We start from the raw sequence: 18,861 nt of genomic DNA on the forward strand, positions 1-18,861 counted from the left end.
CCAATGCATAAGGAAGAGGATTTGAAGGTGTGCACTGTTGCTCTTGTTCTGAGCTGCAAAGTGTTAGATGCTGAAAGTTCCTATATACTGAATTACTGAGTGCCTTTCCATGAATTTGTCCAGTCTCTGCTTGAAACCATGCAAACTTTGGTATCTGCAGTAGGCTATGACAAAGGCTTTTGTAGATAACCTTCACGTTGTTTGAAAAGTTATCTACAAAACTCCTTGCTACAACATTACTTGAAGAGCTACTTTCTCTTGTTCTGAACTGACCAGCTTTGATGCCCCCTAGTTGTTCTGTTGATAGAGGCAGTAACACTTGGTCCTTATCCACCCTGTCCATGTCACTCATGACTCTATATGCTCTTATGTCCTAGCCTCAGCTAACTTTCTCCTAAGCTGAGAAGTCCTAACCAGCTTAGTTGTCCCTTGCATGGGAATCATTCCATGCCTTTGAAAATCCTTGATATGTTTCCAGTTCACTTCTGACAAACAAACAAAACAAAACAACTACTTTGCCTCCTGTGGTGTCTCCAACAGGGAAGAGCATGGTTGTTGAAAATGTTTTTCTAACAGCCAGTTGCTGTTCCCCCTCAAACTCTCAGGGCATAATCCTTAGAGGGAGTAAGTAATAGCCTCTCCTTGTGTTTGTGTCCCCCTGCCCCCCAAATCTAGTGTGCCACTCCTCCATCTCAGTATAATAATCATTGTACCTTATGCTAATGCGGTTCATATAGGGTCTACTAGAAAAATGTGGAGTGCTATGTGCTGGTAGGCTGTGCTGTTATGTAATCTCAAGGTGAAAATCTGTCATATTTTTGACTCTTTGAAATTAGTCTGGGGCTTTTCATACAAGCACACTGCTGTTTAGAATCAATGTTTCTTCATAAGCCTCAGAATAAGAGGCACCGGCACTGGGAGGTCTGGATTCACGGAAAGCTCTGAGGCTATGATATTTTTACTTATATTATCCATGTCTTCAGACAGTGCTCTGGTTTGTGATTTGGTACTGTGAAGTGCAGCTCCTCTGTAACTTGTGTACTTATTCTTTCCAAACTGAAAACACCAAACATGGGTATGAAATGGTATTTGGATTATGGATATTGGTTACAATGTTTGGGTTATGGATTATGGTTTGTGTTATGGACCAGGACTAAAAATTATTTGAGTATTTTTTCCCTTGTGTGGATTGCAGAAGGCTTGTATTGCTTTATATAGCTGACTAACGTAAGCATTGAAGAGGTTAAATGGCTTTAAAAGATTCTGAAATTACAATAAAAGTTGGGAGCTTAAACCTCAGTATTATCTACAGTTTACCCCATGCTGGCACTTCTAAGTTGTGCAAGACCACAAAGGACAATCTGATTCCTTCTGGATGCAGACTGACTTCTTGAAACAAAGCTTGTTTGTGGATTGGTTGTGAGGGTTTTCTCTAAACTTCACATATAAAGCCTTAGTCTTGCAACTTCATTGTATTTAATGGGATGCAACAGCTGTCATGACAAAACAGTCTGGGTATGAAGGAGTTTGATCCAGTGGCCTGCAGTTTCCATCTGTATTTATCCTTTAGGTACAAAGGACCAATTGTTGCTGCAGTCTGTGTTCTTGAATCCATACTAACATCCACTGAGGGGAAATTGCACATATGAGGACCAGTGAGTGCTGTGCTGAGCCTACTGGAATTGGCTGTGTGTGGTTGAAAGAAATAACTGCTACTTGTATACAAATATTCCTACAATGCTCTTAAGATATTATACAGCATCAGAGTTTCCTTAAAAGAAATGTTAATCTTTTTTTCAATGGAACACCTTAAACCCTCCTGCCACTTCCTGCCCTTACCTGTGTTGAAAATAAACTATTCTGACAGCCCTCAGAGAAAATAAGATTAAGTATTTTGCATGAAAAGCATCTGGGATCTGTAATTGTAAAGGGCTGGAACCTTTCAGGGTTCAATTGTGTTGCTTTTATGCCTTGTTAAAACCTAGGGAAACAATGCCTCAATTTTTAAACTTCTCTGTCATCGGAGACAGAATGATGCAGTTTGTTGGGAAAGAGGTGGGGGAAACTTTGGAGAAGGATCCTTCTCTAGGAAGAGCACTTGATGGGTTTTACTGTTTCATAGAAATATTAATGGTAACTGTACAGAGTTGATCAGAGGCAGAAATTGCTGAAAGTCTGAAGCTGATGTCTAGTCATTTGGGAGTAAGGGCTGTCAGAGATGCATGGTCATGCATGTGTGCCATATCTACTTGAAATCTGCATGATCATCTGACATACAGTGTTATTGCTTGAACTAACATAAAGGACTGAAGTATGGCTATGGATGTTTCTCTGCTTTTTGCACAGATGTCTGCTCTGCAGTTTAATTACATGCTGATGGAAGAAATAGCAGGCTTTGGTTGAGGAAGGTGAGATAAGTATGTAATTTAGCATGGTGTCTTCTGCTGTATATATAAACCAAAAAGGTTTGAATTCTTGTTCTAGGGTTATCTTTGTGTCTAAGTACTTGGAAGGTTTCACACTGCCTCACAAGGAAGAGTTAAGTCTCCCTTCAGAAAAGTCTCTGCATAAGTTTTTATATGTTTTTTTCACCTTACATGAAAGGAGCAAACTGGACTCCCATTGCCTTGAGTAAACTTAAGAAATTTCAGTTAAGTATAGCTGATATAGTTATTGCTTCTCAAATGCTGAAGATTACTACCAAAAAAAAAAAAAAAAGAAGAAGAAGGTGCATGAGCTGTTGCATTGAAGTTGACTGGCAGATAATAACAATCATGTTGGACAGTCTGAAACTAAGTACTAGCTTTTCAGATTAATTTATTATATACCACTGTATTTACCCTCAGTGGTATATCCCTCTCTCATGAGGTGAGCAAGGTTTTAGGGAGCCAGAGCCAGGATATTAAACTCTCTTACTAGTTGCAAATGCAGTAGTGCCTAATTCTGCTTCATAAACTCAGAGGAATTCCAGTGGAACGTGACTTAATGTTCCCATTTATTTGTAATGCAGAAGCAATGTTTAAGCACAATGAGATTTGAAACTGAATAGGTCCTTTGGTTCACAGTCAGGTCTCTTTGATTTAACAAGGTATGCTGAGAAACAGGGTTGGTAAAGTCAGTGCAATGTGCTTGTGTAGATATGGTCTTGTCAGTTAAGTGCATGTCAATAAGGCACCTGAGACTATTTTGCTGTGCTGCCACTGCTCCCTCTGAAATACCAGACCTTGGGCAGGTAGCGCTAAAAGGATTCTAGTGTGAGGGGAGGGGAGGTGCATGTGGTTCGTATTGAAGGGCTTTCTCCCATATTGTGCTATATATCTCTTCCCCACTCTCCGAGTCAGGAGTCAGATTGTCCCAAAAGGTTTGTAATTTGTCTTCTGGTTTTAGCTTCTCAGAGATAGTGTTCTGGAGATCCTCAAGGAAAAAAAAGAAACATAGGGTGGGGGCCAGTGCAAGCTATGTCTCAAGGTTGCATGGAGGTGGTTATATAGTATCCCAATATGTTACTGCTCCAGCAATTACTGTTTCTTTGTTTCTTTGTTTCTTTTCCTGTTACTCAGCGTGCAAAATAAGATTTCTTTTTATTTCCTTGCTGATTTAAGAGTTGCTGACTCTTTGCTCTCTTTGTAAACATTTCATGTTTCAGATGACTCCCTTTTAGAAGAGATCTGTAATCAGTGACATGCTAACAAATCTCATTGTTTCTCACAGTTTTGGGGTGGGGGGAAACCTGACCTGCATTTAGTGCTAACTTCCCTTGATTAACTTTTGCCCCCTTCCAAAAGAAGGGTCCAAATTTGGATAATAGCATTCCAGTTGGCAAGTCATCAGGCAAGCAGAGCAAAATAGCCACCTTCTCTAAGACTTCCTGTGACAAATATACTCAAGAATGCAATGTTTCCTTCTATGTAATAGCATCACGCTGGGAAATGTGATGTTTGTCTGGGATTATAACAGACCACATCCTTGTCTACAGACCTGCTGTAGCCCATTGTTTGCCAGCATGTAATTTGTTCACCTGTTTGTCTCGTGTCCATTCTCACTGCCTCAAGTGTAAACCTTCTATTCTCTGACTTACCAGTATCTTTGAATTCTAGCCCCGTCCTCCTAAACAGCTTATTTTTAGTTCTTGGCTAAGTTCTGTATGCAGACTTGTAACTGTTCTCAGTCTTCCCAGGGACCATGAGAATACTTAACTACATTTTCATACTCTCGCCACCCACTCACCCCACTTCAAGACCTTGGTCAGCAAAGGTGAGAGCGTCTGTCCCTCAAGTACCTCCAGTAAGGTGTAGGTGCTGAATGTGGGAGGGAAGTCTCACTTTAGCAATTGTGCAGCACCAGATAGAATTGATATTGGCTTGATATTCATAAAATTGTCTCCTGATTTGACAGGTGCCATTCAGAATTTAGGTGCACATCTTGTTATTCAGGTGTAGTAATTTCACATGGCTCAGAGTTATGTACCTAGTCTATGCCATATGGGACAACATCAAATATATTATTAGATTAGGCTGATCCATTAGGCAAGTTATCATGTTGGAAGAAAAAGGGCTGGCTTTAGGTTCTTGACATGTTGGTATTTATAAGTACTGAAGGATAGTATAATAAATTGATCTAATATCTCTCCAGTTCCTCAAGTTATTTAAGCCACCTCTTCTCCCAGAGCAGTCCTCTTCCCTCTTCAGTCTCTGAACTGTTAGCTGTTGTCTTCAGTAACTTGTGGAAGACAGAGAAGCTCAGACACTGAAGTGCCAGCAAGAAAATTCTGAGGGCTGAAGCCGCTAGGGTTTTTCCCTGATGGAAGATGAGAATTTTCCCAAAATAGTTTCCATGAGCTGGGACTGTTTACTCTATCAGTTTGCGGCACAGTATCTGTCATCAAACTGAGAGTTGTCCGTGTGGTCTCCTTTCTTTACTTCTGGGCCTGGAACGAACAAACACCAGTGCATAGAAGGTAAATGGTAGAGAGCAGTTTTAGTGCCCTTCCTGAGGCTGCTAGAGGAAATCACTTTTCCTATTAGCAGAAACCTAATCAGTATACACATCTATGAGCAGATCTGGTTGCTAAGGTTGAAATGTCCATCCAGGCGCACTGCAACTCTGGGGGAAAAGCTTATCTGTTATTTCTTACAGCTACAATAGTAGTTGTCGCTTGTGTGGTGGAGGAGCAGAAATTGTGCACAGACCTGCAGAAGTGATAATGCAAGTCAGGCCGACTTCTTCCAACTTCTTAATACTACTACTTTCTTTTAGTTGCTGTTAAGACCCCATACACCATAGGCAGAACTGTGTCCATGTGCTATACAGATAGTCTGGATACATGCAAGAAGTCTTAACAGGCCTGTATACATTTATTTCACAGTGTGTGCTGAGCAGGTGCAGCACTTCAGAAAACCCTAATGCCCTCAGTGCTACATGGCTGGTCTATGTACGTGTACTAACCGCTGACCTAGGATTTCCAGATATCCGGTAACTGAGGGAAGCAAACATGCTTATCTAGGTTTCTCCATTATGGCAATGCTAATTGCCAAAGCTTGGAAAGGTATTTCCACAAGCATTTGCATTTGCAAACGTGCTATTTAAGAGACTCTAGTCTTTATCCCTGCTTGGGAAGAGGAAGAAGGCATTCCTGAGCATTGTCTGAGGTATTTAGAGCTGCATAATGATAAGGATATGCACATAAAGTACTGGTTTCTCCTGTTGTGTGTGTAAGTTGGTATTTACTGCCTTTTATCTTATGGATTGCCTGGAAATAAATTGTACAGTATTTTAAAATGACATAACTTCGTGGTTTCACTGCACTCTGTATTATGATACAAGTGAACTTAAGGGCAATTGGATTTCATGCATCAGAACATGAAATGCCCACAAATGCCTTACCGGGCATGCGGGCTAGGGGGGAAAGGGGGTTCCTGCTCCATTCTCCTTTTCCCCTTCAGCGCAGGATGCTTGACAATGTAGCAGTTAAATGTCAGGAGATGGATGGTCAAATCCAAAGGTACCACATTGGCAGCAACTGGACGTAGATTCTGAGCCAACAAGCTGTAGCACAAATGTCAGACACTCTGTATGTGCAGGTACTTTTTTCACTGATGTCCAGCATACCTGGGAATAGTGCATTTATGTGAGGGAGGGATTGAAAGGTGGTGTCTTCTTGGGTTCCTATCTAGGTCCTGAATCTTAAACAGAGAATATGTTGCCACTCAGCTGATTGGCAGCACATTGCCTCCTTGAATGGCAGTTTTCTGAATCTGTTTTTCAAATGACATTCTTAATTTTCCAGACTAGATGCTTGTATGGTGCATTTCTGAAAGGCTGCTCTGTCCCGTGGATTGAACTACTGACTTAGCATTAGAAGAGATGATATAATAAATGCAAGACATGAGGGCATTGCTAAAAGCAAGAAAGACCCTATTCTAACTACTATAACTTCTAGTACAAAAACTTTCTGTAATGATACCATTATTTAAAGTATATTCTTAAGTTCTCTCCAGTTTCACCTTTCATTTTACTACTTCTCTTCTGTTACATTTGGAAACCTAGATAATCTTACAGTCAGCTCTGAACAGTCTGAAGTTGTGGGATTAATGTTCAATAAAGTTCAGTGGAGTAAGTTCTTCAGTTTATGTTGTCTCTTATGATTCATGGTTTGCAATTTTTTTTTCATTTTAATGCAAATGGCATTGCCTTTCCAATAGCATAGCTTTTTTCTCCTTTGGATCAAATTTGTTAGCAATTTTATGCATTCTAGGAGGAAGATGAAAACCTTCATGTTCTTAAGCCTTATGTGGTAGAAAAGTTAATGTTTCAGTACACGCAAAAACAAATCTCCTAAGACCCTATTTTTTATTCATTTTAAGTAAGTTAGTCTTGGGCATAAAAGTATAATCATAAAGTTTACAGCATCAGCCTGATGGGAATGGGAAGTTAGATTTTATCGTCTAGGATTTGAGTGCTATGTGCATTAAAAATTCTCATTTTTTGTATAACTGTCATATGATGTTTTTTTCCTACCTGTGTTCTGAAACAATAACTGCTTGCTTTCTGGTTATGGCCTCATTTTTAGTCCTGGGATACTGCCAGGATTCGTTAGTGACCTTACACATGACCTGCCTTCCCTACATAGGTTAAGCAGGACTTCACAAGCGACAGTTATCTTAACTATCTTGCTCTTTTTGTTCCTGATAGTAATTAGTCTGAGTTGTTCCCTCTCACTCCTCAACAATATCTTGAATTGTTTATCATCCTGGGTTTTGATTTAATTGCCTTGGTGCCATGGAGAGTTTCATATGGTTTGAGATGAATGCAACCTTGATCTCCTCTTAGGCTGACAGACATTAAGGCTTCTTCAGATTGTCTAAACCAGGGCTTTAAGTGGTTTAAGCTCTGATTGGTTGCTTCATTACCATCTCTTCTGAGGCCAAAATTTTGTGTGGAATGGTTGTAGGAAATCTATATAGATATACTATCAAAAACATGATATTCTTGTTGAACTCAAGACTGAAATTTTGAGAGGATAAGAAAGAGGCCTTAATGTGTAGGAAGGAGACTTGCAGGATTTTTTCCAGGCAGTCATCAGCTCATTGAAATTACAATTATTAGAGGTGCTGTCTCTTCTCTGCCTGTCATATGGCTGGCAGCTTGCCTGACTGCACACCAGGGAATTCTCTTTATCCTGTTGGTCATTCAGCCCCTTTGAGAACAGAGAAATTAATCTTTACTGCATGTCCCAGGTGTCCTTGGAAGCTTTTGGATACCAAGCATTCATGTTCTTGCACATTATAGCTAAATGATTCAAGTGGAAAGCAGATGACTTCAATTTTTAGTCTCAAAACTAAAACCATTTTTAAACTATGATGTAGATAGATGGTTTTAGCACTAAATATCTTACTATCTAGCTCTTCCTTTAAGAAGAGGACTGTATCCAGAAGGGTCTTTTGGGGTTGGAATAACATAAGGTATTCCCTTAAACTAGAGAGGTGGTTGTTGTTGTTGTTGTTTTTAATAGCAAATAACCATTTAGGAGATAGAGAAGCATTCTGGTACCGACTGGAATTCTGTGGTCAGCCAACATCCTATAGATTTTCTGTAAAGAGTGGGAGGCACGCCCTTTTAATTTTTTACTTCTAAAGTAATACTTATTTTACACCCGTGGTGGTGTTTCAGACAGAAGCACAAATAACTCTTGCACAATACAAAAATGCAGATTATGAGCATATGCTTTCTTGTAGGGGGGTAGAAAGGGATTAGAATATGATTAGGGATTTATTGTTGAATGGGATTAGGCAACAGGAGCTTTTTAAGGTCACATCTTCAAATCGTAGACTTGCTGTTCTTGAAACTTTGGTATCTGCACTCTCTCTCCCTTGCTACCCTGGAAACACTGTTTGGGAAAGCTTTGCTTTTTAAGGCATGCGGAAGATTCTTCAGTATACTTATTATACCCTTCCCCATGGATCCCAAATGCTATACTTGGGGTAATTGCAGAAGGGAACTCTTGGAAATGTGCACACTGTTTCTCATGTTTTTGAAGGGGTGGTAGCTTTGTTTTGTTTTTTTGAATTTCGCTAAAATGAAGATTGCCTAATTTCCTAATAAAAGGATTGTTTGATTTGCTCCTTCTGCTATTCCTTGCAAGCTTGGTCGCTGCTTTCATCACCTGATTAACTGCTAACGAGCTACTTCTGGTCACCAGTTAACCACTCTTGTGTCCCACCTACAGTAGTAACCTTTCTCTTTCAGTCTACTACCATTGCAATAAATCTCGTTATGCTGTTTATTCAAAAGCAGTGGCTGTTAATGAACTTTTACTCTGTAGTATCACTTAATACCCGTAACTGCTGTTTTTATGCATCGAGTAGATTTTTGAGTATACGAACGAATGTTTATTGGATCAATGCTGATTGCTTTGTAAGAATAATCTGCAATCTTTTGCCTTTAAAACCTCAGATTAATTCCATCTCTAATATAAATGGGGGGTAAACTGTAAAACTTAAATTTAATTTAGTCATTATCGCCCTTTGTAATCCAAGGGATGATCTGCAGGCAATTTTGCTGCCTGCTCATGGGAACACTTACTTCAGGGGACTCTAGACCTAGAAACAATCAACTCTAAAATGTCTTCTCAATTAACCAGAAACTCAATCCAATTCTTTGCTGATTAGGAAAACCTGCAAAGCAATCTGGATAAGCCAGAAAAGTCAGTGGCCCAATTAAGTTTACCAGTGTGATAACAAAAATCTAATTGGCGCTTAAGTGTGTACATTATAAAGGTTAAGGTAGTGCATCAAAGCATGGTGGCTGTGTGGTACACAAAGGTACTGTGTTAACCCTGAAAAGTAGCTTTCAATACCTTTTAAACAATGCTTTTTGTTTTTCTCCTTAGATCAATGTTCGAGTTGTTACTATGGATGCGGAGCTGGAGTTTGCCATCCAGCCAAACACCACAGGCAAACAGCTGTTTGACCAGGTCAGTAAAGGGTTGGTTTGGGCTCTTGTTGCTTAAGCTTAAAGTACGTTTCAGACTATAGTGTGTGTTTTTTGTTTTTTGTTTTGTTTTTTTTAAGACCAGATTCTGAACCTACCTTTTTCCCTGCCTAACCACCCCCTGCCCCGGCCCCACAGCCTTCTAATCAAAGTGCCCTGGTCCTAACTACGGTGTCTAAATTCCATCACTGTAAAATAAATAAGCAAAAATCTCCACAGGTATGTTATGTTCTAGTGATACCTGTCTTCCTAGCAGTGCTGATTGATGAAGTATTATAAGGTATTTAAAATGTCTAGACAGCTTAGCTATTTTGTAAAAATGCACCTCTTGCTTTGAAATACAGCTTAACTTTTATTTATTTTTCAAAATCTGAAGTTGAATGTTGTCCTTTAGAATAAAGTGCCTTTAGATTCAGGTCTTCAAATGGTTGATGAAGGTGGATATCACTACATTCTCTGGATGAAGGTGGATATCACTGCATTCATTCAGAAGCAGAATTGGAGTAGCTACTTGCCATAGGTGTTTGAATTTGGCAAACTACTAGAAAACCAGAAGAGTTCGTGATCTACATGCAGAAACTACAGCAACATGCCTTGTAAGAAGCCCCTGTGTGGCAGGACAAAGCAGAGACCTAGCCAGCCTCCCTCCAGGGATTCCCAGGGAAGTGGAAGTGGAGGACATAAGCAGCCAAGTCTATCTCCTCCCTTAACTGCTGCTGTTCCTGCTATTGCATTAACAATTATGCAGGTCTGTTTGGAGATAAGCCTGCAAAAGATCAGGTGAAGACAGCTAAACTGAACAAAGAACACTTTCTGTAAAACTTTATTATGCTTTTCTTAAGTAGTTTGCTCTTATAAAATGACAACCGTGCAGATTTCCAGTGAGAATTATTTAACGGAAAAAAAAATGTTCAATGGCTTCTTGGAAGGAGTGAAAGGAGGAAACAAAATTATAATCTCTGCAGAACTTCATAGTACAAAATCTGGTACTACAAATTGTGTTTAGCATTAAATTCCTTGCTTTAGTTTCTTTTGATTATTACTGATTTGGGATGAACTTCACATAGTTATTGGAAATTTGGTGAAATGCATATGAAACATATGCATTTTTATCGAACCATCATTCAGTATTTGACCTTCCATTTCTTGCTGATTACCCTTGCGTCTGGGTGACTTACTTCCCCTCTCTTCCATGCTACTCAAAACCAGAGAACACAGGTTTTGTCTTTGAGTGTACAATAATCTAAATGACTGAAAGCCAGGTTTTTAAAAGGACTGCCGTAGACCATACACTGCAAATGTGTCCTATGTTCCTTATGACTAAGATTCAACAAGGATTTTGCCCGTATATCACTAACGTTTGTATCTGTTAAAGAGTCAGGGTCATCTTTCTGGCAGAAGAGAAAATACTTTCTTAACCTCTACCTGAGAAGCACGGACTCCTGAGAACATAGAAAAAGGCAGGATGCTCCAGATCCATGATCCTTCTAGTTCTTTGTCTATGTGGTTGTGACCTCCCAAAGAGTGTGCAAGACATGCTGCAAGCAAGCACACTAGGGATAGAATATCACCTCATGAAGATTTGGTCCTTACATCCCATAGCTTGAGATGGGCTTAAAATCTGGGATTGGAAAGTTTTACCAGTCTGTCCTTTGGGTGTGCTGCTACACATGAAGAGGAGAATTGGGTAAACCTGTGCCAGCCCAAAACTTTGGAAGGCAAAGACTATATATTTAGCTGCAATTGTTCTGACAACTTCTCTTCAGTTCGGCTGTGCAACTCTTTTACTAGAGTCTTGTCTTGGGTGGAGTTTACACTCAGATAAAGTCTATGGAGGCAACAGGTTTTCACAGGTATGGGGAGTGGCCCAACTTGAACTGTCAAACCACTTTGTGGGGTGGGGGAGAGGGAAAGGGTGTTAAAGAAGCAGGCTTTTCTTAAAAACCACAAGATAATTTCCTGGTCTGGCTGTCAGCTAGCAAAACTACTCAAACAGTGCCCTTGTACTTCAGTGGCTTTGCTAGCTTAAGTATATTCTGCATATAAAGCGGATCATAACTCCCTTCAAAAGGGCGGGGGGGGGAACAGTGAAACCTGTGATTATTCAGTTGGGCTCCGCTCAAGGCAGACCTCTGCAGAGGTTACACTGCGATGTTCGGAGGTATTCCAAGGACCTGTGTAATGGTAACAATTGCTCGATTTATCCAACCCTTCATTCTAAGAACATTGCAACGCTATTTTTGTGCAACAGGAAGTATCACACTCGACATGCCACCACTGTTCTGCCAGATTAAGTAAAACCCAGTTCTGAGGGTTAGATGTATTTTTAGAAGAGTCAAAAAACTTGATAGTTCTGTGGTGAAACAAGCCAATTTGGGGGAGAAGGGAAAAATAATTTTATTCAAGTAAAACCTGAAGTATTTTCATACTCCATCTCTTTTTAAAAAGCTCTGGGGTTTGTTTGTTTGGTTTTTTTTGACATGAAGTTAAGTTTACTATAATTAGCCATTTATGGCCCTACTGAAGTAGGATATATAAATCACAGTCTGCCACGTATAGCCCACAGTTTTCAGCTAGGCAGCTCTCCCACTTTCTCAAATACTAGACGCTGACCTTATCCTTAAAAAAGAATGTTTGCTTAGTGGCATTTTTCCTACTAACTTCTGTGGAACTCCCTTGGTGTGTTCACATCGCTTAACTTTATCAATTGCCTATTAAATCAAGATGTCATATGAGCAATAATTCCCAGACTGCTCAACAGGATGGTGCATTTTTTCCCATCCCCTTCCCATCCATTCTCGCAGGAAAATTCTTGGGTACAAACTGCTGCCTTCTAGCTCATCAGTAAGAAAATTTAAGGGAAGCTAAAGCAAAAGCTAATCAAGTATCCCAAAATCATTGCCATGGACTTTGGAACAGAACATCTGTGCTGCTCTCAGAAGGTGCAGTTAGCATGGAAAAGCTGATCCAGTAAGTCTGCTCTCTGGCCATTACTGTCATCAGCAGTACTGTAAAAAAGAAGGGTGAAACAGGTCCTTGCTTGAGATCCGAGGCTTGTTAAAGCACATTTAACTGCGGCCTCAAGTCTGTGAAACTTTCTTTAGTTGCAAAGTAGTTATAAAAAGCCCTTGTCCCCTACCCAGTTCAACTCCCTATGACTGCAAACAGAGCTGTTTGAGGGGCTATTCTGCAAATAATGTCAAGGAAATGATTCGGGTGCATGTGTAGTGGATCTTTCCAGAGCGCTCTTATACGGATCAGTGGCTCTGTCTAGTGCACACCCTTACAGGCAGATTAGCTGGTAGCAAACTACTGAGCGATAGGAATAAGCAGGCAGGAGCAGGAGGAGGTCAGGAACTTCTTAGGCTGTCTCCTCAACTGAGGAAAAGGAACACATCCAAGCAGTGAATGTGCCACTCAGCCAATGAGGATGTTTCTGGATCTTTAGTCTGGCTTTTTTTTACAATGTAGAAAATGAAATTTGTCTGAATGCTAGGCTGTGAAAATATTTATTTTAAAGCAGTTTTGACTGAGATTACTTGCAGCTTGCTTTAATTCTCAAAACCATATGGAGAACTTACTGCAGCAGTTGCATGAAGCATCTCTCAGTTGCTTCTTCCAGCAGAATGAGTTTCAGTGACTAGCAGATAGGATCACCCGAGCCATTAATACTACCAACTAGCTGTAGCTAGTACTATCTACAGGCCATAAGCTTTGATGAAAGAAATGACTTGCTTGCTTCACCAACTAGGGTTTTAAGTGCAGGTAGACACAGCAAGCGAAAGCACCACCTGCTGCCAGTGTATCAGGCTAGCAGTTGGTGATCCATCACTCACCCTGTTTGGGTCTCCTAGTTTCTCAGGTCCCCAGAATATCCTTTTAGGAGGTTAGCCTGTGCCATTGCTGTCATCTACTAAGGCAACTGTTTGTCTTAGTCTTCAATTTCAAACTCAGAGATGCAAGACTAGCAGGTCTGGGCTGTTGCCTGCACCTGCAGGTGATGTGGGACTTGAGAGGATACATGCACCACAAATACAAGTGTAGCATTAAATACAGTAACTTTTTTGACCTTTCTGTTGCAGGTGGTTAAAACAATAGGCTTGCGAGAAGTATGGTACTTTGGACTTCAGTATGTGGACAACAAAGGATTCCAGACTTGGCTGAAGTTAGATAAAAAGGTAACAGACTTTGGACTAATTGCTCATAAAGGTTAAAGCTTACATGATTTGTACTGTGTTATTGGCTGTGACTTTATAATCCTAGTACCTGTTGTTGATTGTTCCTTAACTCTCATAACTCATAGATTATTTTTAGAGAGAAATTCGTGACCTCTAGGGGAACTGTTTAGATGAGGTCTGGCCTAGTGCAGGCTTGCTTTTTTTCTCTGCATGAATTGTAAAAAAGCCCTATTGCAATGCTCAGATGGGCAGCAACTGCAGCACTTTGATGTTGTGCCTTGCTGTGTAGAAATGGCTGTACTTGCTGTGGCTGGAGAAACATCTAGGTTTATAACAGTTTTAATCTCTGCTTGTGCAGGATCAGTTGCTGCACTGATCAGAAAGAGTAGTTTGCTTCTAGGCTGGGTAGTTGTAACACAGAGCTTGAATGTTTCCTGTGTGCCCTTGTTCATGAAGTTGCAGTTCTTATGAGAGTTCTCTTGATAGAGGCAGCCAGAGCATCATATTTATGTAGTGTAAGGGGTCTGTTCTCTGCCAAATACATATAATACTAGTTGAGTTTGTCGTCTGATACAGCAAGCCAACTCCTGCATTCTTGGGTGACCAAGGTTGGCTGTGCAAGCAGAATTTTACTGGCTTAGTTGTAAAACACAGTAAGTCTCTCCTGTGTTTTCATACCACTGAGCAGCTGGAATTAAGGAATGCTAGCAATTAGCTGTCAGTCACTTGCTTAATATGAAACTGCAGGTGGTTTATTGACTATAGCCCTGGAATTTTTTTTCCCCCAAAGACACAAAGACTACTGCACCCTCCTTGTCTGGTGCCAGCTGGCACGGCCAACAGGAGATAAGCTGGGCAGAGATAGTTGCTTCACTCTGAAGCGGCACCTGTTTGCCTTTATTAATTAAAGAAAAGCAATGGTAGGGAGTGTTGCTGTGTCTGTCTTCTAGAGGCTAGCTTCACAAGTAATTGTAGTACAGCACTGGAGTGTGTTTAGCTCAAACTCTTCAGGGAGTTTTAAGTGGGTAGATGTTGGTGAAAGGGCTTCTATGTTGGCTGGAGAGACATCACTGTAGGGCATTGCACTAGATTGCTACAGAAATGTATTTTTCAAAACTGATACTCCTTAAGGCAAATGCCCCAAATCCCTTTTTCTGTGTAAAAGCAACTTACTCTCTTGTTTGCAACCCTGCTTAGTTGTTGTGTTGCCTCTATCCTCAGGTTTCTGCTCAGGAAATCAGAAAGGAGAACCCCCTCCAGTTCAGATTCCGTGCCAAGTTCTTCCCAGAGGATGTGTCCGAAGAGCTGATCCAGGACATCACGCAGAAGCTCTTCTTTCTGCAGGTGAAGGAAGGGATCCTCAGCGATGAGATCTACTGTCCCCCTGAAACAGCAGTTCTCCTTGGCTCCTATGCTGTGCAGGCCAAATTTGGAGACTACAGCAAAGATGTGCACAAGCCTGGATATCTTAGTTCAGAGCGTCTGATCCCCCAAAGGTGAAGGAGTTTGATTCAGTCTTTTTTTGTTTGTTTGTTTTTTTGGTCAAGAATTTGCATTCCAGATTCCAGTTAAATACAGAGTTTTATTGAAAGTATGTTTTTAATTTGAATTGTGTGTGTGTGGGGGGGGGGGGGAGGGGGTTCTTCATTCATTTCTATACACTGTATTACGGTACCCTTTTGTCATCTTTAAGTGAGTTAGAGAGAGGAAGTGTGCTTGGAGCTCAGCTTTTCTTCCTTAAACTGTAGCACCTTGCTGGTAACTGACAGCATGAATGTCTCCTTTTTAAGAAAGAAAGAGCAGGCTATTGTCATGAATGTGTCATCCTGGGAGAAGTTTGGGCTGCATGTCCTTAATCGTAATATGCAATCTTAGAAATACCATATCTGGAAAGGATAACTTGGGACTATGTAGTCCATCCCCACACAAGATAAGCGTACACTATGAGGAAACTGGCTTGTGTTTATGCTTCCTGATTACACTCTGAGCAGTGTCTAAATCCAGGAATGACACCGACTTATGCTCTGCCTTATCCCTCTGGTGTCTGTGGCATGTGCGTGATTCTTTTGCAATGTTCTGCTTACTCCTTTCATGCCCCTGGTCAGTAACCAGAAAGAGGCTTTTCAGGGTAAGAAGGCATTTTTTGTTCATGCTGAATGGCTCTGCTTCACAGAGTATGTCTCAGGGCTGAGTAGGATCTTCCTTTTGGCTTCAGGAAGGCTTCTTAATGAGACTAATTTTTCAGTAGAGCTGTAGCAAAGATCGACATCAATGTATATAGCAGAACAAGAAGTCTAATCTCACTACTTTCTCTTTTCCTGTATTAGGGTGATGGACCAGCACAAACTCTCCAGAGAGCAGTGGGAAGAACGAATTCAAGTTTGGCATGCTGAACACAGTGGCATGCTCAAGTGAGTGTTTTGTATTGGTCTGTAGGCTGGTCACTTCGATCTTTGTTGAATAGCCTTAAGTTTGTGGTTTTACCATATGCTTTTAGAATAGAATCCAAAAGTGGCCTGTGTAGGGGAACTTGGTATGTATTTTCTAGTCCAGCCCTGAATTAAATGGTAAAACTTGACAGAACTTGTGCACTGCTTCTGAGAATAGTCCCTTGGATGGCTTCCTAAAAATCCCACACCTAGGTGCAGCGTATCAGTGGTGCCTTTGAGGGGATAAAATTAAAGGTGTGTGTCTAAGCTTAAATTCATTGAAGCATTTGCACTGGGGAAAGTTTAGGTACTTTATCTTTTCTGTTGACAGAACCTTAGGGCAAGGACAAACACTGGAAGAGCTGAATGTTACTAATTTTTTCTCAAGAAATATTAGGGCTTGGTAGATGGGGTAAAGTGCATGTATGTGTGCTCAGGAGTGTAACATAATTACTCTCAAAGTGAATCCCAAATACTGAATATTCAATTTTAACTCCTGTGTTTATGTGGGTTTAGGAGAAGTTATTTGTTTCTTCTGAGGACTTCATGCTTTCTGAAGTAGTCAGATAAATGAGAAGCTAATCTCTGCTCTTCTTCCTGCCTCAACCAGAGAGAATGCCATGCTGGAATATCTGAAGATTGCCCAAGACCTGGAAATGTATGGAATCAACTACTTTGAAATCAAGAATAAAAAAGGAACTGACCTCTGGCTGGGGGTTGATGCCCTGGGGCTCAACATCTATGAAAAGGATGATAAGTAAGGCTTTTGTTTTCACCTCTGATCTCCCAGAGTGAGGGCTGGTGTGGGAGCCAAGTGGTGTTTCTCACTTAGAGGATCAGGGCAAAGTTTAGAACTTTCTTGTCCAATTTTGGATGAACAGGAGGTGAATCTATGGTCAGATATCAGCTTTCAATTCATTTATGCATAAAACTAATCCTTTCAAGACTTTCCTGATCTTTGTAGTCTGACCTAATGCTGCCTACCACATAAAATAAGACCTGTCTGTTATAAAATGCACTCTGGTAAATCATGCACAGTTGTAGAGCTGAACCCTGAAATAAGGATAGTACCAAGCTTTTCCAAGACACAAGTTGCCATGTATGACAGCAGTAAATACAATATGAGAACTTAGGTTAACAAATCTGCAGGGTGTGTGGGCATCTAGGACCTTTCCTGTACTGAAGTTAATGATAGCTATGTGTACTGCTGCCTGTTCTTGAAAAAGACAGGTTATAGGGTGGACACAAAACCAAAGCCAGATAATGCCCAGAGTCCAGGGAGGAGTTAACTTATATAGTTACCATGAATGAGTGAATTAAATGAGGTCCTTACTGAGGCATGCATGGTTTTAATCAGCCCTTTCTGGCAAGGGCAGAGCCGTTATTAATTGATTAGTAGAGAAAGAGGTGGGAAACGATAGACTATATCCATTAAATAAACATAAAAGGAGGATGTGAACAGTTGTGTCTAAACCTACAAGTGACTTTTAATACTCCACAGTGAGAAAGGGAGTGAAAAATATATATTTTTAAATAAAGGGTTGCTGTCAGGACTTTTTTTTCTTTCTTTCTTTTTTTTTTTTTTTTTTTTTTTAAGATTCCCAGTCCTTTTCTGAATTTGTAACAGAATCATTGTAACACAGAGGGGATTTCACCTGTTCTATGTCTTTGCATACAGAAAGACTTAAATGCAACTCAATATTAACTGGAACTCGAGCTTCTTTTGAGATGGCAAAGAGAAATGCATTTTTTTCTACTGCAATGCTAATATGTCCTGTCACCCAGAAAACAAGGAGTGTCACTTGAAAGGTAGTTTCACTCATGTAATACCTCAGTCTTGAATGACTAGTCTTGCTATGTAACCAAGGTCACACAAACAGGTTTTTCGAGCTGCAAAATGCGGGCAGAATATAGCCCTTGACTGTAAAGAACTATCAAGAGCATTTGCAAAATGAATATAGCACTGGAATAAACTACATGTTTCTACCATAACTCTTGCTACTATGCAATTAGGTCTTTTGAGTAGATGTGAGGACTAGAAAAACAGTAATACATACCCCACCTTTGGTTTGTATGAGCAAAACTTTGGGACTGGTAAGAAAGCAAGTATTTCAAAGTTGAACCTGAGGAAAGTGAGACTATGGTATAGGTGAGTGGGCCTCTATACTTCAGTGAATATCAGTCTCCCACTTCTAGGCATTTTCAAGCTTTTTTTTTTTAACTGCAGTAGAGAGGAGAATCTAGTAAATGAGGTGTTTTGGTTGTATCTCACTGTATTATCTGGGGTTGAAGCTCTTAAACGAGCTAATATGAAAGAGACTGGCACAATTACTTAACCTTCATCTGATCAAATCACTTTCTTCTTTACATTCTTACATTATTCTTACATGACATTCTTAACGTTCCACATGCTGTCGCATAATCTTGCAGCTGAATTAAAGGTTAGGGAATACTGAGTTCTGAGGAGGATGTGTTTTATTCTTGAAGTGGTTTTCTTTGTTTGGTTGGGATTTGTTTTGTTTAATGTTTGGACCCAGCAAAATCATGCTAGACAATTGCTTTTTGTCTTTGAAGATTAGGCAAATTCCTCCAAAATTGCAAGTTTTATTTCTTAACTGATGTGCTCCGTGGAAAGGATTCTTAAAGAGCTCTAGTGGTTCACCATCATGATATGTGCCTCTTCAAGTGCTAAACATTAAATACCTGTGTCTTCGAGCTGCTTGCTCGGTGTAATTGTCAGTACTTCAGAGTGTGCCAGGGAAGCT

The 18,861-nt window shown here is 40.3% G+C and overlaps 1 protein-coding gene across 1 annotated transcript in view; it reads left to right on the forward strand.

Annotated features, from left to right (window-relative positions):
- The window catches only part of EZR (ezrin), a 36,680-nt gene that overhangs the window by 7,110 nt on the left and 10,709 nt on the right, over window positions 1-18,861 (forward strand). The window contains exons 2-6 of the mRNA XM_026120661.2: window positions 9,389-9,472; window positions 13,572-13,667; window positions 14,889-15,163; window positions 15,995-16,078; window positions 16,707-16,853. Of these exons, the coding sequence (XP_025976446.1) occupies window positions 9,389-9,472; window positions 13,572-13,667; window positions 14,889-15,163; window positions 15,995-16,078; window positions 16,707-16,853 (686 nt within the window). The remainder of the gene's footprint in view (window positions 1-9,388; window positions 9,473-13,571; window positions 13,668-14,888; window positions 15,164-15,994; window positions 16,079-16,706; window positions 16,854-18,861) is intronic.

Source organism: Dromaius novaehollandiae, chromosome 3 (assembly GCF_036370855.1).
Source record: "Dromaius novaehollandiae isolate bDroNov1 chromosome 3, bDroNov1.hap1, whole genome shotgun sequence".
Taxonomy (NCBI): domain Eukaryota; kingdom Metazoa; phylum Chordata; class Aves; order Casuariiformes; family Dromaiidae; genus Dromaius; species Dromaius novaehollandiae.